We start from the raw sequence: 25,146 nt of genomic DNA, 5'->3' as shown, positions 1-25,146 counted from the left end.
CGAGTAAAATGCAGATTATCTGCAAATTGGATTTCATCTTGGCATCGACGTCGGCGGCCGGATTAATTTATTTCATTTGCAAGTCGCTCGCTGCCCTCGGGGTGAACGCATTCGGATCATGTGTATGTGTGCAGCTGAATAAATCGCTGCTGCAGTTTCGATTCGCACGTGTGCAAACTTGAAAGGGCTCTTTTTCCGTCGCCCAACGAGCAAAACGAGTGAGTAAGCTGGAAAGGCGATCGTGCAGCATTAATCATTTGAATAATATTCCTCCAGGGGTTGTGGGAGCTGATTCTCATTGTGTATTTATTATTTATTATATAAGCACTTTTTACCTGGCGTGGGAATGCAGTGGCGCAGTAATATTCACGTTGGCGTTCGCAGGTTCGCCTTTTCATCGCGCCGTCCGAAAACGATTCAGTACAATTGCTCCATTTTTTTTTAATTCGAAGCAGTATTGACAGATGACGATCGGCAGGGATCAACTCTTGAGCGCATGCATAATGTGTGCATATTATAAAGCGGCATAAGAGTGTCACTTTTACTTTCTGCCGCGAGCTGGCTGGCTGGCTGAGTGAGTGATGCCTGCTTGCGGGAATCCAGGTCAACTATATTTCACGTCGTTAGTTATACAGCAAACGGCGTTAATTCGGCATTATTATGCAGCCGCCGTTAATGCGGCAGCAACTGGCCAAGCCAGGATTCGTTCTTTGGTTCTTGTTCGCAGAATTTAAGCCGGTGCCAGACTGATAGCTTTATCTGCCGCCGCACCGGAAACGGCAGGACGCAATCAGTCAGTCGCAATTTACTCGGTTCGCGTTTTGAATTGAAAAGTGAAGTTAAATCACAAATTTTTAAACCGCTTGGAAAAGCTGCAGCGCTTGATTTGGGTCAACATTCCTCAGGCCTCGATCGTTCTCGAGCTTGCAAAATGCCGTCTGCATGCTGGCAACCCCCTTTTGCGAACACAAACTAGCGCTTTGTAGTAAAACATCAGCTGTTTCGCCGCAGCGGAATGCGCATTTTGGGTCTTTCTGCAAACACTATATTTACAAAACCTGGTTTTTAGCTCGGCGAAAACGCCGATGAAGCAAACGACAAGGTCAAACAATCGCACAAATTAACCACAGTAATAATAAAAAATGCTTTGGATGGTGCTTTCTGACCCTACAAATTTGTAACAAATTTTCTGTATTGTTTCAGCCGTGAGAGCAGACCGCATGCGTGGCGGCCGCAATAAATTCGGGCCAATGTACAAGAGGGACCGGGCCCGCAAGCTGCAGCTTCTGCGGCAGCGACAGATGGCCGTGGGTCAGGTGGGCCGCGGCGGCACCCTGATGGCCGGTGGCAGCGACTCCGGTCTCAGCTACTCGCCCAACGGTGGCTACTCGCCGGCGGCCGCCTCCTCAGCCATGCACATCAAGCAGGAGATCCAGATTCCTCAGGTGTCGTCGCTCACCTCGTCGCCAGACTCGTCGCCCAGCCCCATCGCCGCCCAGCTCATGGGCACCTCTGTGCCGCAAATGCTCGGCAGCTCCAACAACCTCCTCTCCTCGGCCTCAGGTAGGAGACTTTCACTCGAAATTTCTCACTTGCGAATTGAAATGCCAAATTTTATGGCGTTATCACTTTTTTAATTAAATTTCAGTCTGAAATAATTTTGGTGCCAGACACATTTGGAAATAAATTAATCTCATTTTTAAAAACTCAGGAAGAGCATTATTTTTTTACTGTGCTTCTTGCGAACTAAAATTCCGAAGCGAATGGGAGTTGAAAAAAATGTTATGTAACCGGGACTCGCTGGTACTCCAATTTAGTTTTGCTCTACGCGTTGAATAAGAGTCAATCTGCGCTCTTTGTACATTATATACACAGACCGCGATATCATTTACAGGTGCAGGCTCGGCGGCAGCGTCGGGCTCCGCGGTGGCGCAAGGCCTGGGCCCGAAAATGTCACCCCTCATCAGGGAGTTCGTGCAGGGCATCGACGACCGCGAATGGCAGAGTTCGCTTTTCAGCCTGCTGCAGAACCAGACCTACAACCAGTGCGAGGTGGACCTGTTCGAACTGATGTGCAAGGTGCTGGACCAAAATCTCTTCTCGCAAGTCGACTGGGCGAGAAACTCCATCTTCTTCAAGGATCTGAAGGTAGGCTCTTGAATTGGTATTTGGTCCAAGTCTGAATTGTGACGTTTCTCGTGCGCGGCGTGGCCGCCCTTGAAAATCGAGCAGCGTGATTGATGATCGAGTTTGTTGTGGTGCCATTATTCCTTGGCTATACTTCCTATTGCCGCGCTGCCAACTTTATTTGGAGCTTAGGAGCTCCGTGATTCAGCCGCCTCGTGCCGGCAATTGCGCGCCACATCTGAAATAACTGATTAACCCAAATCCTCATTTAGTTTGTTATGCAAATTTCATCCCCCGCTTTCAAACACTCGCAAATTGGCACAATCTAAACGTTTAAGATGTTTAATAGGTGTAAATGATTTTTTTATTTCACATTTTTAAATTTTGTTGCTGGTTTAGTCTTCTAGATTCATTTTAAAATTTTGAATTCAAGCTTAATTTTAACACTGTTGAAAAATCCGCACCAGGCGTTGATTGACACTTCAACCTTTGCCCTCATCTCTTGGCAGCTGCTTGTTTTTTTTATTTTTCCTTTTTTAATCGTGGCGGCCCACAGGTGGATGTAATTTATTAGCAAATAAAATGCACTCCGCTGCGTGATACGCAATACCGGAGAGATTAGCGTGGCGAAAATACAGCGGAGCCATCTATCGAGCGGCACCGCAAGCCGCAACGGCCCACCGTCGCGATTTTTTCCACTCACTTGAGTCACGTTTTTCCGACCTGTATAATATTTTTGTAAACGCCATTTCCATGACCCAAATTTCCGCTGCGTCTGCATAAATAAAATTTAATTTAGCCAACGCTGAAAACTCAAGTGTTTCGATTTGAATGCCAATTTGGCACTGGCTTGTGCGCGTGCTTTTCGCCTCGAAACGCAGCAGTAGCGGTGGCGGCGATATTTTTTCATTATTATGATTATTGCGGCCTATTGAAAGGGAGAGTTGTGTTGATAGCGTAAGCGGGTCACAGGAGGAGGGGGCCCTCGCGAATCGGTGCCAAGTTCAAGTCTGCGCTCGGCCAGCGGAGGAGAAGGCGCGAGCTAGAGCAAAGTTATCGAAACAAACCAGTATTGTATCCCACTCGCGCCGTAATAGCAGCTCTTATTTTCATTACGTCACTGTTGACATGAGAACCAACATGGTAGACGCGACCGAGTGCGTGTTTCGGGGCCTTTGTTGCGATACGATAAAAATAAACAAACACACACTGGAACTCAGGAGGCCGTTTTTGGTCTCGAGATTCTATCGGATTTTAAGGTCCACTAAATTGAACGATTTACGCCATGTAATAGATTAAATTGGTTGCAAATCTGAAACAATTTTTTTAAAAATAAACATTCGTTTTCGGACAGTCAGATAAATAGTTATGTTGATAATTGAAAATTTCAATGGTTCAATATTTTTTAGTAGTTTTTATCCTTGCAAACTTCATACAAAGCAATTTGGAATAGAAAGGCGTACAGAGACCAAAACTCATCCTGTGGTGCACAAAAGCGATATTGCCTGAGTTGGCCAATCTTTTATTATTGCAATTGGGCAAGCGAGCCGAGTGCGGCGGCTAGCTTCAATGGAATGATTTATTTGTCTGCGTGCAAACTATGAAAAATGCTGCGGTTATCCACGCAATCGGAATTGCTGCGAGTCGAAAGAACAAATGGGCTTGTTTTTGGTGCAAAAGAGCCGAACCGGTTAGTCAGAGAAGCACGCAAGTACTCGCCGCGAACACCGCACTGATTGGGCAACGCCAACCAGCGAGCAAAAAGGTGCCCAGTCATGCCTGTCTAACCGTTGCTGCCAGTTTGCTCGATTCCCATTACAATTATGCGCTCTTTTTTATCGTTGTGTAACCAGAAACAGACACACGACTCGGGGTGGTCTTCAGGGTTGCGCCAACAAGGGAAATCGGCCTTATTTCACTAATTTTTGCTCGATCAGTTTTTTATTTACTTGCCTAAATTTCTGACATAATAAATCAATTAAAATTTGATCTCAAAGGTGATATCATTCTTAGGAAAATGAATATTTAATTGTTTCTAGATTTTTTAATATCACGAATTTCACATAGTGCTTTGTGTAGTTTGATAATGCCATTCCAATTAATTTACGAATAAATTTAAGTTTATTTCGATGTTTAGTCTGATCTCCTTAATATTTTTATAATTTATTTTGAAGGCAGTGCCCTCTATCTACAACTGATTTAAACTTGAGAAATTATTATTATGATCAGGTTTAGAGGTCTCGTGCACTTTTTCGTTGCTGCACTTGGCTAAAAACCAAATAAAAATCTCGTTCCAAAGTGGTTTTTGCCTCGGCTCGAGTTTCCCATGGCTGCGTTCGTTCGTGTGTTTGCGCTGGGCAAACCGTGGATCATGGCTAGCTGCTTTTTATTTCCAGCCGAAAATGGGTTATCTGACGAGTTGAGATGCATCAGCGCGGTTTCGTGGTTTCTTTCTCGCTTTCTTACATAAGCGACGAGAACAAAGGGCCCTCGTGTTTTTTTCCCAAACTCGAATGCCGCGCGGCCGCCGACTTTCTCTCTTCCAGAGCGCGCTGATTACAGCACAAAATTGTGATTACGCGTTGCGCGTCGGACAGCAGGCGATGGGAAGCGAGAGAAGAGAAGAAAGAAAGCGCGCGGCGCGAGATCGTTTACCCGTGACTTTCACTGACACGCCGCAACCTTGACACTGACTCGTAATATCATTATGTAGTGTATCGAGGCGGCTGCTGCGGGCCTCCGATCGGAGAAAGTACACGCAGCAATGCACCTCGTTCACGTGTTTTCAAGACACGCTCATTAGAAGAGCGGCCGCCCGGTGCATCGGCCTCTCCGCCCCGAAAAACGCAGTCATTGACTTCCACTCATCCGTCTCTGTGGGAAATCGGAGATCAATTTTTTGACATCGGCTCCATTTTAATTTTACTCCATGACGTATCAAGATTTTTTGTTTCTCTTGAAATTATTATATTTAAGAAACCCGTTCAGTATTCAACAAATAAATTTAATTTTTGCCAATCAAAGTTCTTATGTTAATTAATTGTAAAGCTTTAATCTAGCTCTAAAAGGAGATTTATTTGTTTGAATGATACAAAATTGCTACCAAATCCGAGTTCCTTCACAATACGTGTTTCCTCTGAAAAATAGTTTGAAGCAGATTCATAACAGATTTAATTACATCATCACTAGCTGTTTGTACTGCTAATTATTATTTGTGGATGAAAAGCGGCAGAAAATATGTTACATTGAAAGTCAAAGCGGTGGAAATTGCATCAGATGTATGAATTATTCTGCACGTGCTCTAATTACCAGCCAGAGTCTTTTCATCCTCACTCACAAACATAAATTTTCCGTCTCAGTTAGGCCGTCCTACATTTTTCTTCACCGGTGCCATGGAAAAATCCAAAAACCCGGCGGGGCGGCGTAATTGCGTCGACGACGTTCGTCTGATTTAAATTTTAATGTGCGCCTGCATTCACATGTGAGCGCGCACACAATGCCAGCACAGACAGGAAGTGCATGCTTTAGATCCGCTAAGTTTCCTGCGCGCAATCATTATCTATCTCGCGGCACGGCTCGAGCAGCGCCAACATCAGCGGATAAGTTAATCGTTGCGTGTCGAAAATAATGCAGGTTGCTGCGTACGAACCGAATTTATCTTTACACACCGGGCCTTTGGAAATTCAAACGATTGCTGGGAAATTTAACTATACATAAACGGAAAGGCTGATTTACTACGTTGAAATGATGTTAAAATTCCAATGTATCCTCATAAGATTTAATGGAATCTAGTCTAGGCAAGTAGCATATTTTTTTGTATGTTAATTTACTAAGTTTAAATTATTTTTGAGAAATTTCTAATTAATTTTTAATAAGTGACTCACATAGATTTTATCTGATGCCTAATAGAATTAGTAAAATATGGGAAAGTTTTCTCTTTTTAGAGTGCATTCATTTTCATTTTTTCTTTGGGAGATTCCTTGCACAAGTTGACTTTAGCTTGGAATTGGGGCAGATTCCAACTTCAGTCCATTCCAACTTAATTTCGTCCTCTTAAATTTATTGCTCATATCTCATTAATTTTCATTTGGGCTTAAAATAGACCAAACATTTTCCTTCTTGAAATTTCATTTTCTCGGCTCACTACGAGTTGCAGTCGCGGCAGTGTGATTTTCCACGCGCTGTTCCGGTGCACGATCGCAGGCTAGTCGGTCGGTCGGTGGGTTTTGTCCAAGCGAGCCGCCTTAATGACGGGCAATAAACGTGAAAGTTGGGCAACGCGCAACATGCACCACGGCGCACTTAGCCTTGAAGCCGCGCGTTCGCTCGCTCGCTCAGTACTACGTGCACGTCGCATTCGACAATGCACCGGCCGGCTTTTTCAATCTCAGCCGAGCTGAATGATGATAATAAGAAAGAAAAAAAGCAGCTCGTGTTACCAGGCGGCGAGGAGGAAGTGATCCTGACTGACTTCGCCGAGTCATTCTGCGCCGTCCGAGCAAAATCGGAAGCCGCGGCAGCTCCACCACTTTGCCGAAAATAATTAAATAATTGGCAGGGATGCGACATGCCAAGTGTGTTTCTGGGTCAAGGGGTGGGCAGCCAATGGGCAGGCCAGGGCAGCGGGTCAGTCGCGTGCCACCAGGTGCACCCCCGATCGATGCAACGCGACTCCGCCTCTTCTCTGCACACGTGCACCGCGCTATAATTAACCATGCACCGCTGACAATTATTGCTGTGCATATCTGCTGGTAGTTTTCCTGCCATCACTCGTTATTATTTTGTTACGTAACAGGCAGATAGACAGATAAATCGTTTAAAATATATATTTTTTTAAATTTCTTGTCAACTATGTTTGTGTCCTGAAAAATACCTATAAAACTAGAGCTCTACTATGGGCCCAAAACAGTACAAAAATGTGAAAATTATTTTTATATTTACTTGAAATACTCTCCAAAAATTGGGAAAGTGCTGGCGAGCAATGTCTTCCCATTGGCAATCGGGATTTTTACGCCACAATGGAAATTTAGTTCACAATCCACACACCTTTGGAAAAAAATGCATCGATAAACCGTTTAACTTTTGAGAAATTCAGCAGTAGGTCCTGATTTCAATATTGCACACTGTAGAGATTACAGTAAACAAATTCCACAAAAAATAGACTCAATATGAACCACTTGCTATAGCCAACAATGCAATATGTTTCTAATTGTTAGCCCTAAAAGTTCCACTTAAATTTTGTCTCCTAAACATTTCACCAATAGCCCCCATCCTCATTAAGATAAGTGGCATTTTGTAATATATGTTTTTCATAAATTCTCCTGCATGGCTATTTTTCATTTTAGTTTATTATTATTCTGAAGGTTCCTCCCTGCAGTTATCATTAGCATTGCCCTCATTAAACGCAACCTTAGTTTATGCTATATGTTCTTTCGCCATTGAGATACAAAAATAAAAAGCAGCCAGCTTGAACGCAAACGCAAACGACATACATCATTACGGCTCAAGCGGGCGAGTGAACGCACGCTCCAGCCCTTCTTGCACAAGGGTGGGATGAGCGGGTGAACCCGGAGGGGCACACACACACGGTGGCAGAGGCAGGCTGCCTTTTTATTGGCTCCTTGACACAATTATCCAGCGAGCGGTGCTCATCTGTGCAACCGGTTGCATAGCCACTCGCATCCAGGGGCTGCATCCGTCGCACCTGCGGACCCTGGGAAAACGCTGTCGAGTCTGCTTTTGTGGCCCCGCATCTCTCGTGGGTCCAGGAAGCAAAGCGGAGCAAGTTTGGCTGTTTGCAGGCGTTTGTGTCTGCGGCCGCGTGACGTCACTCGGGCTCTTTCGGCATTTCCTGCCGTTCGGCCTTGAGTCAGGTGGAGAGCAGCCGCCAGGCTAATTTCGCGTCTGTGCTGGACCCTCGAAATTGGCATCTGCAGACGCACGCACCGAGCGCACAGCCCGCGGCCGGATTGTTTCGCAATCGGATTTGCATTCGCGGCTGAGGGAAAATAAATAAAATGGATGGATGCGTCGCTTTCATTGCCCGTCGATCGCTAATTATCGTACCGAGAGTCGCCGGGCCGGCACAATTTCACACTGCGTCCTCGAAACCAAGGTCCACCCTCATTAAAAATATCACCACTCGCCGATGTGCTGATAGCAAGACCTCAATTCTTACGTTCATTATGCGCTCGGATCGCAATTAATTACGCCGACGCCGATTTGAATCGAACAATGATTCATCAAAACGATCACAACTCCGCGAAGGCTAGCTCAAATCGACGTGAACCGGTGGAAAATGTCATAGTGTGGTTTTTTCAATTGGGATATTTCAAAATTTCGCGTTACCAAGACCACGAAGATTTGTCCGCTTCAGCAGATTGGCGGGAAAAATTAAAAAATATCCCATGTATTTTTCAATTGAAATAAAATGAGAATTTAATTTTTTCTCAGGTGGATGACCAAATGAAACTGCTGCAGCACTCGTGGTCAGATATGTTGGTGCTGGACCATTTGCACCAGCGCATGCACAACAACCTGCCGGACGAGACAACGTTGCCGAACGGGCAGAAGTTCGACCTGCTGTGCCTCGGCCTGCTCGGAGTGCCCTCGCTGGCCGACGCCTTCGGTGAGCTCGCGGCTAAGCTGGCCGAACTCAAGTTTGACGTCAGTGACTACGTGTGTCTCAAGTTCCTGATGCTGCTCAATCCTGGTGAGTAGCAAATCCGCAGCACCCGCGTCACTCGGGGCAAAACTTGATATGTGTGAGTAATTAGAAATCTCTCTGTCCGGCTGGAACGCAGATCCACGCGTCTCACCTGATGTCCGCGGACTGGTCAACAGGACGACAGTGCAGGAGGGCTACGAACAAGTGCAGCATGCCCTTCTCGACTACACGGTCACGTGCTACCCGCAAATACAGGTGTGTGCCGAGCCACCCCGCTCCACCCCCGCTTCGCTTAACCTGCTTTTCTGCCCTCAAATTCGACTCCGAGCTCGGCCAAAAATCGCTTTTTCTTTTTTGATCCAATGTATAATGTATTAGATCATTTTTGCTTCACATGAAACTTTATTTTCTTGTTTTTAAGGGCTGTTGAAATCAGACTTTTAAGCCGATCCAGTAAAAATGATTTGTTTTTCAGTCTTGAATTTCACAGCTCTCGATATTCTAGCCACAGCTCTGAAAGCTGGGCTAGCCGCAAATACTGCATGGCTACTTTGGTGATTGGTACACTCATGAAGATAAATCTCACCGTGAAATAGAAATATTCGGATCTCGGAATTTTGTATTAAATGAGATCTAAGCTCACAACAACTGGTCTCGAGGTCCTAAGTGAGATCCGATTTTTCGATCTGACAGTGAGAGTTATATTGCTAGTGTAGGGCTGCGCATTTAGTTTTTCAAATAATTCTCAGATACGCATTACCGTTACCAATTTGGAATTCCAATTTTTGCTTCCAACATTGCAGCAAATAAACTCATATAAAAAAATCTTTAAGCTTATCAAACCGAATCTTTTTTCATTTTATCGTTTTTTTTTTGTTAATATTTTTTATAAGTTTGAAGCAATTAAATTCATTAAAAATTTATTATTTATTTTGAAAATACTGTCCAAAGTATGTCTCTTTTGTGTCGAATTCCAGCTAAAATTCCAGTTCTAGTATATTTTTTTCAGAAATTTTTCACGTTTTGCAAAATATTTTGCAAACTTGTTGCAACGATAAATTTAAATTTTACCCTTCAAATTAACCGAAAACAATTTCGAAAAATGAAACGCGCGGCCCTAGGGAATTGGCACCGCTTTTGCAGAGATTAACCTTCTCTAGCAAAGTGTTATGAAAATGCATGCGACACACATGGTCAGGCCATATGTATATGTGATCCCCGTTTGTCTTTCTCTGGCGGTCGGGGGACTGTCTCCGATCCGCGCGAATCACTGCAGAGATTTTCATGACTGATCACTCGTTTCTGATGATTTTCTGTGCAGGTACACTACAGCAAAAGGCGCTGCTTCACAGGAAATTTTCTCTCAGGACGCTGCCGAAAGAAGGGCAATGAAATAAAAACATGCTCGGAAATAAGCAGCATCTGAACGATATTTCCTCGGAAGGGTTCTCTTTCAGTCTCTAGTAGTAGTAATCGCACTGTTTGGATCACAAAAAGCTCGATTTCGCAGCTCGGGGAAGCGATAAAATTTTGAGAAAAAAAAGTCGGCAGTTTGTCCCGTGGCCGGTTGAGAAACCATGTTCTATTGACCCTGATGAGGTTAAATGTTTGCTTGCAGGAAAAATACACAAAGCTGGTGAACCTGCTACCTGAAGTGCACGCCATCGCGAGCCGGGGCGAGGACCACCTGTACCAGAAACACTGCACCGGCGGTGCGCCCACTCAGACTCTTCTCATGGAGATGCTGCACGCCAAGCGCAAATAGCGCTCTGTCGCTCGCCCAGTGTTGTTTGTGCAAAGAGACAGACTCGCCGTCCACTTGCATCACAGATGAACTGATACAAACTGAATCATTCTTCGCAAGCACAAGTTTTTGGTGAATTAAGAACGAACGGACTTGATTAGACTCAAGATGAAATTAGTTGGCTAAACACAAACACACGTACACACACGCTATGTAGGCAAAAGCAGACCCACGAGTTGATGATGATTGTGACTCTTTGAATTGTTACAAAGATTACCATAGTTTCTATCGATGAGGAAATTCTATATTTTTGTCGTTTGTACTATTTAGTTTATTACGCAGCTTTTTTTGCATAAGGTGTAAGAAATTAGTATTTTTAAACGACGTTGTGCGGTTGAATAATGCAAACGGACACGATAGAAACAAGCACCAAGTTGGAAGAGTTACCGTGATTCACACAAAACGAAACTGTTGCGGTTTTTCGGTACTGCGAGACAAGATGACGTGCAATTTTACAAATCAGGGAGCAGACGATGAAGAATTACAGTGATTTTAAATTTAATTACCCTTACTGCTACTGTGGTGGTGGAGAAATTTTATTTTTCAACGAGAATCGGTCGAGAGAAAGAGTGTGAAAAAAGAAAAAATGTAGAATCTCACTATGGGACTCGGCCTCTTTTGCAATTTTTGTCGTTTGGAATGGCCCTGGCGGCCGGCAGCTCTGCAACAAATTATTTTGGTCCTTTTGACGTGAAAATTTAAAGCTTAGAATCAAGCTTGTGATAATGATTTATAAGAGAGCTTGCTCGTCCGACAACCGGGAAAAAAACGTTGAGGCTCCCACTTGAACTTAACGAAAATTTAAAAAAATAAACAATCGATGAACTAGTTGCTTAAATTAAAATACTTGAAAATAAAAATCAAGGGTCAGTTTGCACACACACATACACACACAATTAACCATTTTTATACAATCGCGTTAACTTAATTTAAATCCAATCGTTGATTATAGATTGATCGATTTATATAAAAATGAAGCTAGCTTTTAAGTTATTGTACCAGTTTATGTAATTCACAAAACATACACAGGCAATGAATAACTCGTACGTATTTTTTTAACCCACGCAAACACATTATTTAGTTTACTCGCGAACCACTGCATCCTTCGCTGTACATTAATTTATATAAATACTAGCCTTAAGTTGTACATTTCTTGTAGTTTTTAAAACGCGCGTGTCTGAGAGCGAGTGAAAGAGACTCTTTATATATTTTTGTTTCTATTGCAAACATTCCAGTTTTAGTCGGAATTGAAATTTTCAAGCTCACGACATTCCGTTAATTTTCTTTTTGAGGCAATCCCACCTGCTCCTCCAAAGCCTCTCTCGTTTTTCAACGCAATCCGGTGGGAGGGTGACGGGTTCCAAGATGCGAAAGGACTCACACACAAACACACGACACGCGAGGATGGAGTGGTTTCTTTGCTTTTTCTGCTTCTCCCGAAAATTTCGTTTGCCGAACACAAATCGTTGGACAATCGTTGGTGTTGACGAAAAGAAATTTTAATCAGAAATATTTTTGGTCACGTGGAGGAGAAATTTTAACACTACGCACACGCAGTGTGCTTTTCTACAAATTGGCCTACATTTAGAGCGACACAACGGTTGGAAGCTTAGCAGTTTTTATTTTTAATTACTTAAATATACATATTCCCTTCAATGTTCACTGCCAATTTTAGCTGAAAGGAATACCGTTGGAGGAAGGGCAGGCAGGCAGGCAGTTGCGATCGCTACGGGTCGTCCGCAGGACAGACTGTGATTTGGCGGCTGCGTCGCTGGGCTAACAAATTTTGGATCGGCTGGACACAGTAAACTCACACAGTACCTGATTAGGTTGAGAGAAACGCGCTAAATTTTTTACTTTCTTTCTTTCTATCGTGGTGCCGGCGAATCGAACGGCCCGCAGCCGCTTACGGATTAATTTGGCTTCCAATTTGAGAAAGATTGGCCGTGGGTGCGGATAGACGGACGAACGCGACATTTTCTCAGCCGCCTTTCCTCGAAGCAAACTCCCTCACGCTCGCGTACACAAACACATTCAAATGAAAATAATTAAACACAAACACACACACACTTGATGACTTATTGTTACCTCTGAACTTAGGAGTAAAAATACAATATTAAAAATATGAAACGTTTGTGCTTGTAAATATTATGTATGTTAAAAAGAAATACAAACAGAGGCAAACTTGGGAAATTATTTTGTTCTTGACAAATGCGAAGCTACTACTATTACTAAACTAGAGTTGCGAAAACGGAGAGTACACAGTATGATGAACAATTATTTTTTTAAAAGTAACCACCACACGAAACACACTCACCCAAAACACACACACACACACACACACAAATACACACACATACACTGTTTATGAATGTGGAAGGTGCGAACCGTGCCGCCAATCGAAAGCGGCCCCCGCGCTCCCGCCGTTGTTGTATAGTAACAGAGTTTTCGTGTATTATTCTAGACGCAATGCTGGCTATTGTTGTAACAAATAATTGTATTGTCACTGGAAATTGGGGGGGGCGCTGGGGGGGCCGCCGGCACCGTTCCCTTCTCTGCCTGTTACTCGATGAAAACGGATCAAGATTTTATCGTATCGATTATTATCATGAGATGTACTACAAATTATATTTGCAAAAAACAAATCGTTGTCAAACTGCAATTTGAAAGCAAAAAAGTATGGTGAAATCAACAGCAACCACCTGTGCAAAATGTGTCAGTGGAGTTTAGGCATTAAAGCTATGATATAATACTTGTAGAAATAAATTGCATAAAAACGAATTTTCCAATTTCTTTCAATAATTTAATTTCCTTCAAATTACTTAATAAATAGATTATTGTTGCTTGCTGGAAATTTGATCCAGTTTTTGGAACTAGCAATTCAAAGAAATGCAAGAACTTATATTTTTTTTCTCTTGAGATATAAATGTATTAATACTCTAGAGACAATTCAGCTTGCCACGCATGACTGTGCAAAAAGATACCAGTAAGTAAAAGTAAAACAAGTGATATAACTGTTAAAATTGTTTTTCTTTCGGCAGCCCAAACGAGAGCTGAAAGCAGGAAATCAAGCAACAGCAGCTGATGTCTCCCACTTCCAGTTTCCAGTCCAACGTTTCTGCTAGATGAAGACACAACCTGCTAAATTCCTGTAAAGCAATTCAATTAAGTTGCATTATCTCCTGCTGAACTGTGCTGAACTAGCAAATATTTGGTAAAGACACCTGTTGACATTTAGAGGACTCAACAGGAAAGTTTATCGTTTTGCCAATTATTTCCGTTTTTTGTCCTGCAGAATCTTACAAGGAGAGTGCACCTATTAATTCATAAAAAATGTTTTTAATTCCACCCAAAAGATTAAGAAATTAGATGAAATTTCCCTCATTCGTGGTCAGTTTTTGAGTAATTTACACACACATCTCGAATTTTGGAGACTTTCTACGGCTGTAATAGCAACCAAGTTATGTTAAAGATCTTGAAAATTGTGATCTTGATTTAAATTTACCTGATATGAAATAAAAACATCGATAAGATGAATTACACGGGGGTACCAGTTTGGCTTCATAATTCAGCGGCTATTTCAGAAATAGAGCAAAGCAAAAATCAAGAGATAAATTCGGGAAGTTGATGAAGTTTTCAAATATCAACACTTTTGATGTGAGGAAAATTGTCCTCTTCTCAATAATCTCAATTTCCCGGAAAAACTGTTTAAAAATTGACTTGTATTAAAATAATAACTAAAAACACTTTTTTAATTGCGCTAAACACGCACTTGTATAAATGTAATGCAGGGAGGAACAATTATGCTACTGTACAAGCTTTGTGTAAAAATTCACCTTGAAATAATGTTGCGACTGACTGAAACACAACAAATTACCTGAATAGTTGAAACAAATTATTAACTACTTTGAAAAGTTCGTACGAGAGCAAATTGAATGAATTCCTATTAGATAAGAAATATGATACTATTAGAGACTTGGAAATTTGACAATCGTAATGAATGAGAAATGATGACACCAACATGTACATTAAATATGTGTTAAAAGGGCAAATTAAAACTGAATATATGATTGAATATAATCACGGAGGCGCAGATCTAGGGAATCATAAATAACGGGAGCAACATTTATTTCTTTATGGCAAATTGTCATCTTTTATCATGCCCTATTGAATGGTAACCAAAATTGCCATAATTTTCATGTAAAAAGGTACGCTAATCACGTAAATAAATTCAGGGACATTAGTTTTCTCTTATTTCCCATGCTTTTTTATTAAGATATATTCGCTGTGCTGGCATAAATAATATATTTTAACATTAAGGCGTTAATTAGTTAACTCTAAAGTGCCAGAGGAATAGTTAAAAATAAAAATTCCATATTGTAGTTTTGGTTTCAGATTTTAATAATTTATTTATTAGAGCCACGAATCTGATGCATTTGTTAACAATCCTCGTCCTTCCCGCTCGTTATGATATACATCGTGTGTTCACGTTTATAAAATTTTGGCTACATGAGGAAAAATTCCGTCGCTTCAGAGCCCCGGATCTCTTGAAGAATGTCGTAAACAATGAATAAGAGGCGAGATCAATCACTCTCAGGGTAAGCTCTCGTGGTGAGTTTTGAAATCCAACAGCATGTCTCTCTTGTATACAAAGTCTCTGTTTCCAAATATCATAATGCAGTGTGCGCATAAATTACGGGGTTAACAATCAACAAGTCTCTACCTGTTTTTGTAGTCAGCTTACAAATAATGGTACATAATAATTCTTTTTTCCCCGAGCCAATAAACATGCATTACATCTCTTGGTCGAATACTCTGCACTGCTTGCTTACATTACAGTCACCAATATATCAAAAATATCATCGGTCAAGCGTCTGTGAACTTTGATAGGAAAGGAGTATTATATATTTATAATTTAAACGTTACAAGTGGAGTCCTGGGAATACACACAAGCGAGCGGGGGAAATGAAAAACGATTTATATGTATATCATCAGCCCCTCGAGATTGCGCAAACCGCTGAATTATTATTTTTAGGAATTAGACTATTAGAAGTTTTTTTTTTCAAAATATTATGTACTTGGTAGATATACAGTGCATGTCTTAGAAATAGTTGCGAGCGTATTGATTTTTTTTCTTTTGGTGATCACAAGTCAAGAAAGTGGCGGTTGAGTATATTTATATAAATTCTAATAGTTAAATGTGCTTGAAATTTTCAGAGAATTTCGTGAGAACCGAAAAGGTTCATTTAAGAGCGAATTCAAGATCCTAAAATTTGCTTAAACACCACTAAAGCAAATTTAAATTTGAAAGATTGCGATATTTTTTTTTCTTCAGAGTAAATTATTAGAGAAGTGCTTTTGCGGCATTAGCAATATTATTGATCAAGTGTGCATTTAATTTAATTGCGGAGTATATATTGCTTGATCTATCAGTTGAAGCGTTTGCATTTGATTACAGATTGCGCATTATGTTTTCCGTAGGGCGCGATCAGGAAGACAGACAGGAGAGTGGAACACACACGTGACTAACAAGGAAACTCTTTGGATTCGACCCTTTAGTTTTTGGCAAAACCATTTAAATGTTGAATTTCCTCAAGCGGTGGAAATTATTTCGATTCGACGATTTTAGCGATTTTTTTAGATTTTAAGAAAATTGACAGATATTTCAAAATTAATTTATAAGTGCAGTTTCTGCCCAATTTAGCTGTTATTTGGCTTGTTGGCACATTTCAACGAAACAAATCAATCGGTGGGACATTTTTGACGTCCGGAAAAAATTCGAAATTCCCCATAAGAGTTAGTTATGGGCTATGTAAGTTTTTAATGGTTGATCGTAGAGCAAAAAACGAAACTTATTCAGAAAAAGCTTGATGAAATTCCCCCTTTTTGCCACATTGACCAAAATGTTCTTGCAGACTTTTATTTATTTTTTATATAATTAAAAATGTAAAGATTAAATAATTTTATTAATTTTTTCTTCAAAAAAATAGTGGCAATGAATAACTTGCAAACTCCGTCAAATTAAAAATTTCCCCCTGATGATGGTGTTGGACACTACACAAATTCAATGGTTTTGCCGAAAACTATAACGTTGAATCGTAAGAGTTTCCATGTAACTGTAAAGAGAGCAGACGGAACTGAAAATTTTAGAGCTAGAGATCACAGAATGCTTGCGTTTCCTCTCAGCGACGTACAAGGACACGAATACACACACATATTTATGTTAATGCGACGAATAAAGGGCAGTACTTTTATATAACACGTCAATTTTTTAAGTCAAAACACACCCACACATTTAGCTAGTAAACCTGTGACATAATACAGCGTTTGTTTTAATTTTTTTCGACAAAGAACCGGTCACAGACGCACTTCCTCTTTCAAATTTTGTTACAAAAATACTTTTTGGTACTCGTCAAATTTGAGAAAAATCTCTCATGTCTTTGCTTTAATTAATTTTCAATGAGTGGAAATTGAAAGGGTCCTATTCATTAATACCTCCTCCCCTTATTGCTTGCAATACCGCCAAGTAGAATATATTTATTATTATACATTTCGATCGCAATAAGGTTTCCAAATTCTAACGAAAAATCGGCACGAGAGCCGACTGCAAAGGGTCGGGGCACACAGACAAGAATAAGAGAACCGTTTTTTCCCACGAGACCATGTAAAACACTCGCTCGCACGCATTTAATCGCAGGGACTGTACATAATTAATTATTTTTTGCAAGTCAGTCACACCGAGTATACAATCAGTGGCAGTACGAGAGTTATTTCTGTTAGTTGGGCTCGGCTTTCTCGAGAATTCCTTTTGATTTTCATGCATGGTACAGGCGTTAGTCTATTTTCCGCCATTTGTTTCTTTAAACATTCTTTTTTAAGTAGAATATATATTCTTCCTACGGTGAGTGAATGGGAAAATAAGCGAAATATTGCTGCCCGCGAGTGGAGCTTGCTGAGGAGAAATAATGCTTCTTTCAGTGCGTGCGTATTGCTGAGTTACACTGCTACCGCTACCGCTGCTGCTGCCGCCGCTGCTGCTGCGAACGAAAGAGCGAAGAGTCTGCGGTGGCCGCTCGTCCAGCCGCCGCCTATGATTTTCCGGAGAAGAGCTGGTACTGGAAAGGCAGAGCAAGCGTTTTAGACAAAATACAAAGAAATTCCGTTCAACTCTGCGTATCTGCTGCGTGGACAAAATTATGGTATGAATTTGAGTGTATTTCCTTTATACTTATTATTTAAAGTAAATGTACTTTTTTAGAATAGTTTAAATTTGTTAATGCCATGATATAGAGAATATTGTCTGGTACTGTTTTGCAAAAAAAATAGTAAATATTTGGTACTGTTCTACTGGTAATGATTATTATTTTTACATTTTCTCTACCAGAATGAAACCAATATCTAGTGTAAATTTAATTGAGTAAAACATCTAGAAAAAACAATTTTCTGCCAATATCTTTTGGGTGGATCCGATAAAGAGTATGGAATTGCAATAAATACCTTATAAAATTTCTTATTCAGGAAATACACTCTAGCATGAATGGAATGAGCTTCGTGGCTCGAAACGCCAAAGTTATGCAACCTGTTGTGCGTGTCCGCTCAACAGGTTGCATTCGGCCACTGCATTTCGCTCCGACGGGTTATTATATACATAATCGACGCCATCTGCATGCTCGAGCCAAGTAAGCGACTTACCTCTTGCGATTGATTGTCAATATTTAAATTATATTGGTGAAAATAAACAAGAAATTGATGTAATAATGGCGCTCATTACTGTGCTGCGTCGTATTTGAAGAAAAATTTGTGCACAATCATTTTATTTACTATATATATGTTCGACATGGCGGTGGAAACTTTGCAACGGAAAATCCAACTTCTAAATACTCGTGCACTCGTGAAAAATGGTCAAATAGCGAAACCTAAATCAAGTGAAATCATGCGCTAAATATAATAATTGGACCTCTAATTTAAAATTAAAAAATTAGGATTTAGAGATGATTTTGATTCAAACGAAATTTTAAGACTTAAAAGCTAGAACCAAACTTGACATCATCTAAATCGTTCAAAATCTATTTAAAAAATTTGCAAAAGCGTCCAAAGTTCCTCTGAAGCAGTTTTAATGCACCTTAAAAATTGTTGAATGCTGTTAAAATATTATTTTCCACCCGAAAATACATTATCCGGTCTTTCAGAGCGAGTCAGAGCCGTTTGTAAGTTTTTTTTAATCTATCAAAGCCAAAAAATTACTAATGAGTTCGAACCGTTTTAATCATGTCCAGTCCAAAATTTATAAATTGCTGGTTGGAATCATGACGGTGTTTTCATTTTATGATTTGTATTTTATATTCCTGAATTAGTTTATATATTTTTCTGTTTCAAATTAATTAACAAAAATCAAACATTATAATGGGCAATGACCGTCTTAAATTTTTATCAATATAGTGATTGCAATAATCACTATTTTACTCTATCAGGAAGCTCAAACATTTCAATTATTTATTAAAATTTTCCGAGATAAATTGTATGAATATTCCAAGACATGTAGACTATATAGTTAACAGGTTCCAAAATTTCTTCAGTTATATATTTTTAATATTTGTAGGGATTTAAATCATGGAATATTTTAAAATCCTAGGTTTCAGTCAAGAGCAGACGGCTCTCCTTTTCCAAAAGTTAAAACACTTTTCTAATTATTAATTCTGGATATTAAAACTGACCTAAAGAGGTCTATTAACATTTGAATCTGTTCAAAAGGCTGGCAGAGGTCAACCAAAGCAATCAAAGCACGAACTGAAATTGAGCGAATTTCAAGCAGCATCAGCAATTAACAAACTTGCATTACAATTTTTAATCAAAAACTGTAAGCAATTGAAATAAAAAAAAAAAACAAGAGTGGGATAAAAAAGCAAGAATCCGGCTTGTGTTGATTTTGTCGGTGTTGAGATAAAAATTGGGTAGGCTGCTTACATTGCTACTGGCACCGCCCTGCGAGGAAAAAGAGCCTCGTGGGCTGTGGTGCTGGGAGGAGTACGGCGAGTAACTGTAGGCTGAGGAGGCTGCGGAAGACAAGGTCCTTACCATGCCGGAGCCGAGTTGCTGCAGCAGGCCCGCCGAGGAGGCCCCCGGCGAGCCCGATAGGCCCAGGCAGGCGGACGTGCGTCGCGACCCGCCAGACCTGATCGAGCTCATGCTCGACGACAACAAAAACGGGACGCTACTAGAAGTGTTCGGCATCGACCCGCCCTGCAAAAACACACACGACACACCGCCAGCATTAGACTCAGTCGTTTCTATTTGCACTAGAGGGTTGGAGGGGGATGAGTATCGGATGTAGGATCCCTTTCAATTTGTGATAGGGAGGATAGATATTTTGAGAAATCTTGTACCAGCTTTCTCGTTTTTTTCTCAGTTGGCTTTCAATACTAGTTTTAAACCAGAAAATGTCTAATCCTTGAACTGCCCATATTTCAATAGCCAATTTTTTTCTTTAACATCGCATTTTACATCGACTTTCCGTTCTGACTCTTTTTAAATTTTGGTGCAAAGACCTAGGATGAATTTTTATTTCAGAAAAGAATGGTATTATTCAATGTTTTTTTAATTATTAGGATGGGCTGTAAATTATAAATAAGAGAACTGAACAGCAGCTATTTCTGCTCCAGAGACCGCATCAGTATTATTGCTTAAGCTGTAGAACAAAATCAATACTGAAGAAGCCTGCCTCACTAGCCGAGGAAATTAATTGGCTTTATGCTTAGGTCTGTGATTTTAGACGATCTACTGTTTTTTCTGAACTCTCAATCGTCATTAGGACCATCAAATGGGCACGAATCATGCAATTTTTAATTAATTTAAGTGTCTACACTTGAAACCTTCTAACAAAGTAAAAACTGTGTCCCGCCACACCGTTCACACAGCAACATAGGGATTCTCATTCCTTGTCCGTTTCGATTGCGTACAAGTGAAGAAATCTATAAATTCTACAGCACACTTGCTACACGACGCAACACTGAAAATCATTAAAACGCTATTCATTCAGGGGAATTTTAAAATAAAAATGCTTTTGTTTCTAGACATAATACGTCATGCGTCTTGTAAGCTTAATTCAAAACAGTTTTATTGACAAGAATGTGAATTCGAGAAACTGGATTTTTAACCCTCTCGCAGGAAAAAAAGATTATTGAGCTTTTGAGACTTTACATCTATTTAAAGCAAGCTGTGTACACTTCTCATCACGGAATTTATTTTTCACTCAGAAGTGTACGAAGCTCTCATGAAGTATATGCTTTATAAAAAAAACAATTTATGCTTATTTCCCTGAAAATTTGAAACACTATAGTACTTATTCAATAATAAAAAATACTTAATTATACCATGAAACAGGTTGTCAGATTTGAATGCAAAAATAGTTTAGAAATAAATTGACGCTCTTGGCAACAAGGAAATGCAATGTCTGGATTTCAACAATGGACCATTCTTTTCTTTGATTCAAATTATATGTATTTCTGCTTCTCATATTCAGCACTTGATTTCATATATGCTGCAACCTAAAATAAACAATCTTTAGCCGATTTTACAGCAGCTATTTTAGGAGCTGTGACAAGCTGGAACCAGTAGCATCTTTCAATTTGAGCGACAAGTAAAATTCTTGCAGATAGCGAAATTGAAGCAAAATTTGAACCGCGAGTGTGTTTAACCCGTTTATTTGGAGAGGCGAGATTGCATTTTAAAGGAAGGAATTTGAATAGCGTCTACATCAAAGGAAACCTTACAGGTCTTTGATGTTTCCTCGAAAAAGCCGATTTTGATTTACATAAAGTAAACATGAATTATTCAAGCCTGAATAAAACGATATTCCTATCAGCTCATGTGAAAATACAACTAAAAGCCTCACACGCACGAAACTAAAAAGGAATTCGTACAAATTTTCTGTGACAGAAACAGACATATGAATGATTTTAACTGTCGAAATTCAGCATATTTTTAGGCAAATTTAAATGGCAAAATTTCATCAAACAATTCCCACTTACAACCTTGAGATTTTTTATTCAACCTTGTGTAGAGTTTTGTAAATATCGTGGAAGAAATATCAAATTAAAAACTTTGGATGAAAATTCTAAACTTGCAGACACAACGTAAATTTCTTCATAGCGGTCATAAAATATCGAAATAATAAATTTCCCACTGAAATTGCACGAGAGTAAAAAATCATTCTCATCAGAGAATTTTACGACATTTTTACGCGAATATTTCGCAACACGTACTGTGTTGGCATCTACCGTAATGAATGCCGCGCATTTTATTACTATACACGAAAGCCAACCGGGGATAATAGAGTATGAGTGCAATGCACAAGGGAGTCGCTTCATCGCAAAACGGGGCTAAAATAATTAACGCGGTCGAGCACTCGTGTACTTACTATCATGCTCCGTGCAAGCTGCAACACATCAGCACGACAATGACGCACATTTGAGGTTGCCAGCCAGAGGACATCAGCAAATAACACACCAGCAACAGAGGAGGAGCACAAAAAGCGAGACACAGTTAGCTTCCAGCTTTCTACCATAATTTTCGTGAATATAAATTAAATATATAAATACGCTACTCGATAAATGTATATCGATTGATTTTCGACAGCACCCGCGCGCCCTGTTCATTCGCAGGTAATTGCTTTAAAAATTGACTCGAGCGCGCGCGGATGCTGGAAAAACACACAAATCAAAATAATGGGACACACGGATGCTCGCAAGCTTCACTCCGTGAAAAGCAATTTCAATAATGCTCTCGTTGCAAATGAGCTTTTTGTTTGACCGTGCACAGGCTCGAATTTGTATTTTTAGCTACTGAGATTTTTTATTTTTTTCATGTTTCTGTTAGTCATATTATTATTTTGAAATTCCAGAGGTTGAAATGTCGGGTTTTTTAGTATATATTAATAGTGTTTGCAGCTGCCGACATAATATGGCATCACCATTAATTTGCATACTTTTTGCACTTTGTAGTAAAATTTCTTTTCATGTGCTTCATCCATAAATGGGTTCAGCCAACTGCCGTAGCAACGTAGCAACAAATTTTAAAGTAAAAAATATATTGACGTTCCTACAGCAATTGGCTTGACTAATTATTGTTTTCAGAGCATCAAAATGAATAATTTGAAGAGTAAAATGCTTACTGGCATGAATGAATTTGAAATTACATCGGAAGGGACTTAAAACATTTAAGTATTCAACTTTTGTAGTGGCGGCTTTGACCACTAATTGTGAGGGGCTTATGCAAATGGTGCGGATTCGATTTCAATTCTAGTCATGATTAAAGATGTCGAAAAAATTAGCTGAGCCGACTACAATATCAAAATAAATTACGCCAGAGTATATTATTATAAGAAAAATATTTGATCATATATATTCCGTTAATGGACAAAATAGGTTTAGAACTCAGAGCAGCAGAAGAGTCAATCCAAAGTCAGAGCAAACTTTTGTTTTTAATAAAAAGATTCACAAAGATTAAAAAAGGACATAATTTAGTAACTTTGGTTTCAAGTGGATTGACATAATGAAAGATATTGATGCCATCTGGACAAGGAGTTAAAAATTTTAGTGGTAAACGCAGGTGGTGAATTTAAAGAGATATTAAGCTGCGTTTACAAAGTTTGGAAGCTTATCTCTATCCTAGACGGGGAAGAAACTTTATGAATGTAAGTTTCGGTCGGCTGAATAAAACCAGCTGAGAACAAGAATCTATTCTAATCACTAATCAATGAGGTAGCTGCATTATACTTCACCTAAAACCTAACCTGACTGTCAATATAAACCACTCGTCTAAAAATCGAATTCTTTTTAGTGGAACAGTAAAATTTTTCTCCAAAGCTGAGGATTAAATTGATATTGCATTATGCAGAAGATGTTACAGAAAGTCAATGTAGGAAGCAATATTTCTCGATTCATTGACTCTTACAAAGCTATAACTCAAATTGTTGCCTGGCACTCGAGAGAAAGTATCGGATTCGTGCGAGCATCCAGCGGAAAGAGGCCGCTTTGCCAGAGACTAAGCAAAGCGGCTCTCTCTCTCCGTTCCCTCAGCGCAGTCAATTTAATGTCAATGAAGGAGCAAACGACGGTAGTGTTCTGCGATGCTTTAGACGTCACAACAGATGGTATATAAGAATGAATGAATGAATGAATGGAAAATGGCCTACGAAAGAAGAAAAAGTAACAGCAGTATGTGATAGCACAGTCACGAGTGGAAAGTGGAAAATAAAGTTCGTGTCTGTCGTGTTTTTTCGTACAGTTAGTTTGCGAGAGTAATTTTGCGAATCATTCATTTCCTCTGAAAATACCAAAGTTTAAAGCGAACGAAAGGAGAATAGAAATGAAGCGAGTATACAATAGAAAAAGCAACGATATATAAAAATAAAAAATTGGGCAAGAGGGTAGCACAAAGGACATCATGCAGGAGTGTTCGTTTTTCGCTTTCTTTTCATCCTCGTGGAGCTGTCACAGTTTCAGGCGAGAATGTCTTTTTATTACATTGTGTTTCTGTGCACGACACACGCAGAGAGACGGATATAATAATATAAAAAGTACACAACACACACAGAGCAGTAGAGAAAGAGAGCAGGAACGGCAGACAACATACGTAGACCAATGTGAGAACGTAGGAGGTATGTGTGAGTTTGTGTATGAATAAGAGTGAAAAAGGTCAAGTGTGCATGTGTTTGAGAGGAAGAGACGAATATATGCGTATATACGGAGTGTGTGAGCCATACGTACATAAGAGAGACGATTCACATTAAATTAAAAAGTCTCATTAACTCTGTGGTTGTTTGGTGCGATTTTAATCGTGTTAGAAATATAAATGTTGGAAAAAAAACAGTTAAATTGTTGCTGAAGAAGGTGCTCTTCGTGCAAGGGGTTCTCTGGTTTAGAGACGATAATGTATGACTGTTCAATCGAGTTGAATTCGTTCTTCGGGGTCTTACTGTTTGAAGCCGTTTACAGAAAGCACCACGGTTCATTGAAAATTTTCGGTTTAAAGTGCTGAAATCCCAAATCGGTTCAGCCAATCGCTGTAGAAAAGATCATTTGTCTTATAAATTGATTCTAAGACGTTTCTACCGCGATTAGCTGCTGATTTTGTTTTCAGCACGTCGAATGAAATACGGCAAGAATGCACAGTTAGGTCTGAATCTTAAATTTACGGTGACGCTATATGTTGGCGGTTCAAAACACTAAGGACTTTCTTTAATGGCGATAAAAATAGGTCGAAAAGTATTATTTGTAAACAACTCCACTTCTGATAGTGGTGTCGCACGTCTGGATTTAGACGCAACCAACGATCTAAATCAAAGTTTATTAAAAAAAAAATCAGAACGGCTTTGCTCATTAATAAATGTATATTTTTTCGTCTCTAACAACAGAATTTGTTTGTCATTTTGAGCAGGGAAGCGGTGCTGTTCTCTGTTTAAAAATTCCCGTGTGTATGGTCGAAGCTGCGGCAAAATAAGCCGCACATCATAATCCGCCCACAGAGAAGCCCAATTAGCCGCGATAAT

General features: G+C 39.9%; 2 protein-coding genes across 10 annotated transcripts in view; one reads left to right on the top strand and one right to left on the bottom strand.

Annotated features, from left to right (window-relative positions):
• The window catches only part of ftz-f1 (ftz transcription factor 1), a 67,628-nt gene extending 54,249 nt beyond the window's left edge, over positions 1–13,379 (top strand). For 2 of the 3 annotated variants that reach the window (XM_065483444.1, XM_065483442.1), the window contains 5 exons: positions 1,204–1,563; positions 1,895–2,148; positions 8,581–8,839; positions 8,904–9,049; positions 10,413–13,379. In XM_065483444.1, coding sequence (XP_065339516.1) covers positions 1,204–1,563; positions 1,895–2,148; positions 8,581–8,839; positions 8,904–9,049; positions 10,413–10,559 — 1,166 coding nt within the window. In that variant the 3' untranslated portion in view covers positions 10,560–13,379. The remainder of the gene's footprint in view (positions 1–1,203; positions 1,564–1,894; positions 2,149–8,580; positions 8,840–8,903; positions 9,050–10,412) is intronic. The other variant, XM_065483443.1, reaches the window with a different exon arrangement.
• A 1,602-nt stretch (positions 13,380–14,981) lies between these two features.
• Positions 14,982–25,146, bottom strand: part of bma (SCY1-like protein bma) — a 51,654-nt gene continuing 41,489 nt past the window's right edge. For 2 of the 7 annotated variants that reach the window (XM_065483430.1, XM_065483433.1), the window contains 2 exons: positions 22,015–22,032; positions 19,248–19,838 (listed from right to left, as the gene is read on the bottom strand). In XM_065483430.1, coding sequence (XP_065339502.1) covers positions 19,443–19,838; positions 22,015–22,032 — 414 coding nt within the window. In that variant the 3' untranslated portion in view covers positions 19,248–19,442. Of the gene's footprint in view, positions 17,714–19,247; positions 19,839–22,014; positions 22,033–25,146 lie in introns of those variants that run through there. The other 5 variants (XM_065483432.1, XM_065483434.1, XM_065483435.1 and 2 more) reach the window with 4 other exon arrangements.

The sequence above is a fragment of the Cloeon dipterum genome, chromosome 3 (genome assembly GCF_949628265.1).
Source record: "Cloeon dipterum chromosome 3, ieCloDipt1.1, whole genome shotgun sequence".
Lineage (NCBI taxonomy): Eukaryota > Metazoa > Arthropoda > Insecta > Ephemeroptera > Baetidae > Cloeon > Cloeon dipterum.
Note: the sequence above shows the minus strand (reverse complement) of the source record. Positions and strands in the feature narration are given on the sequence as shown.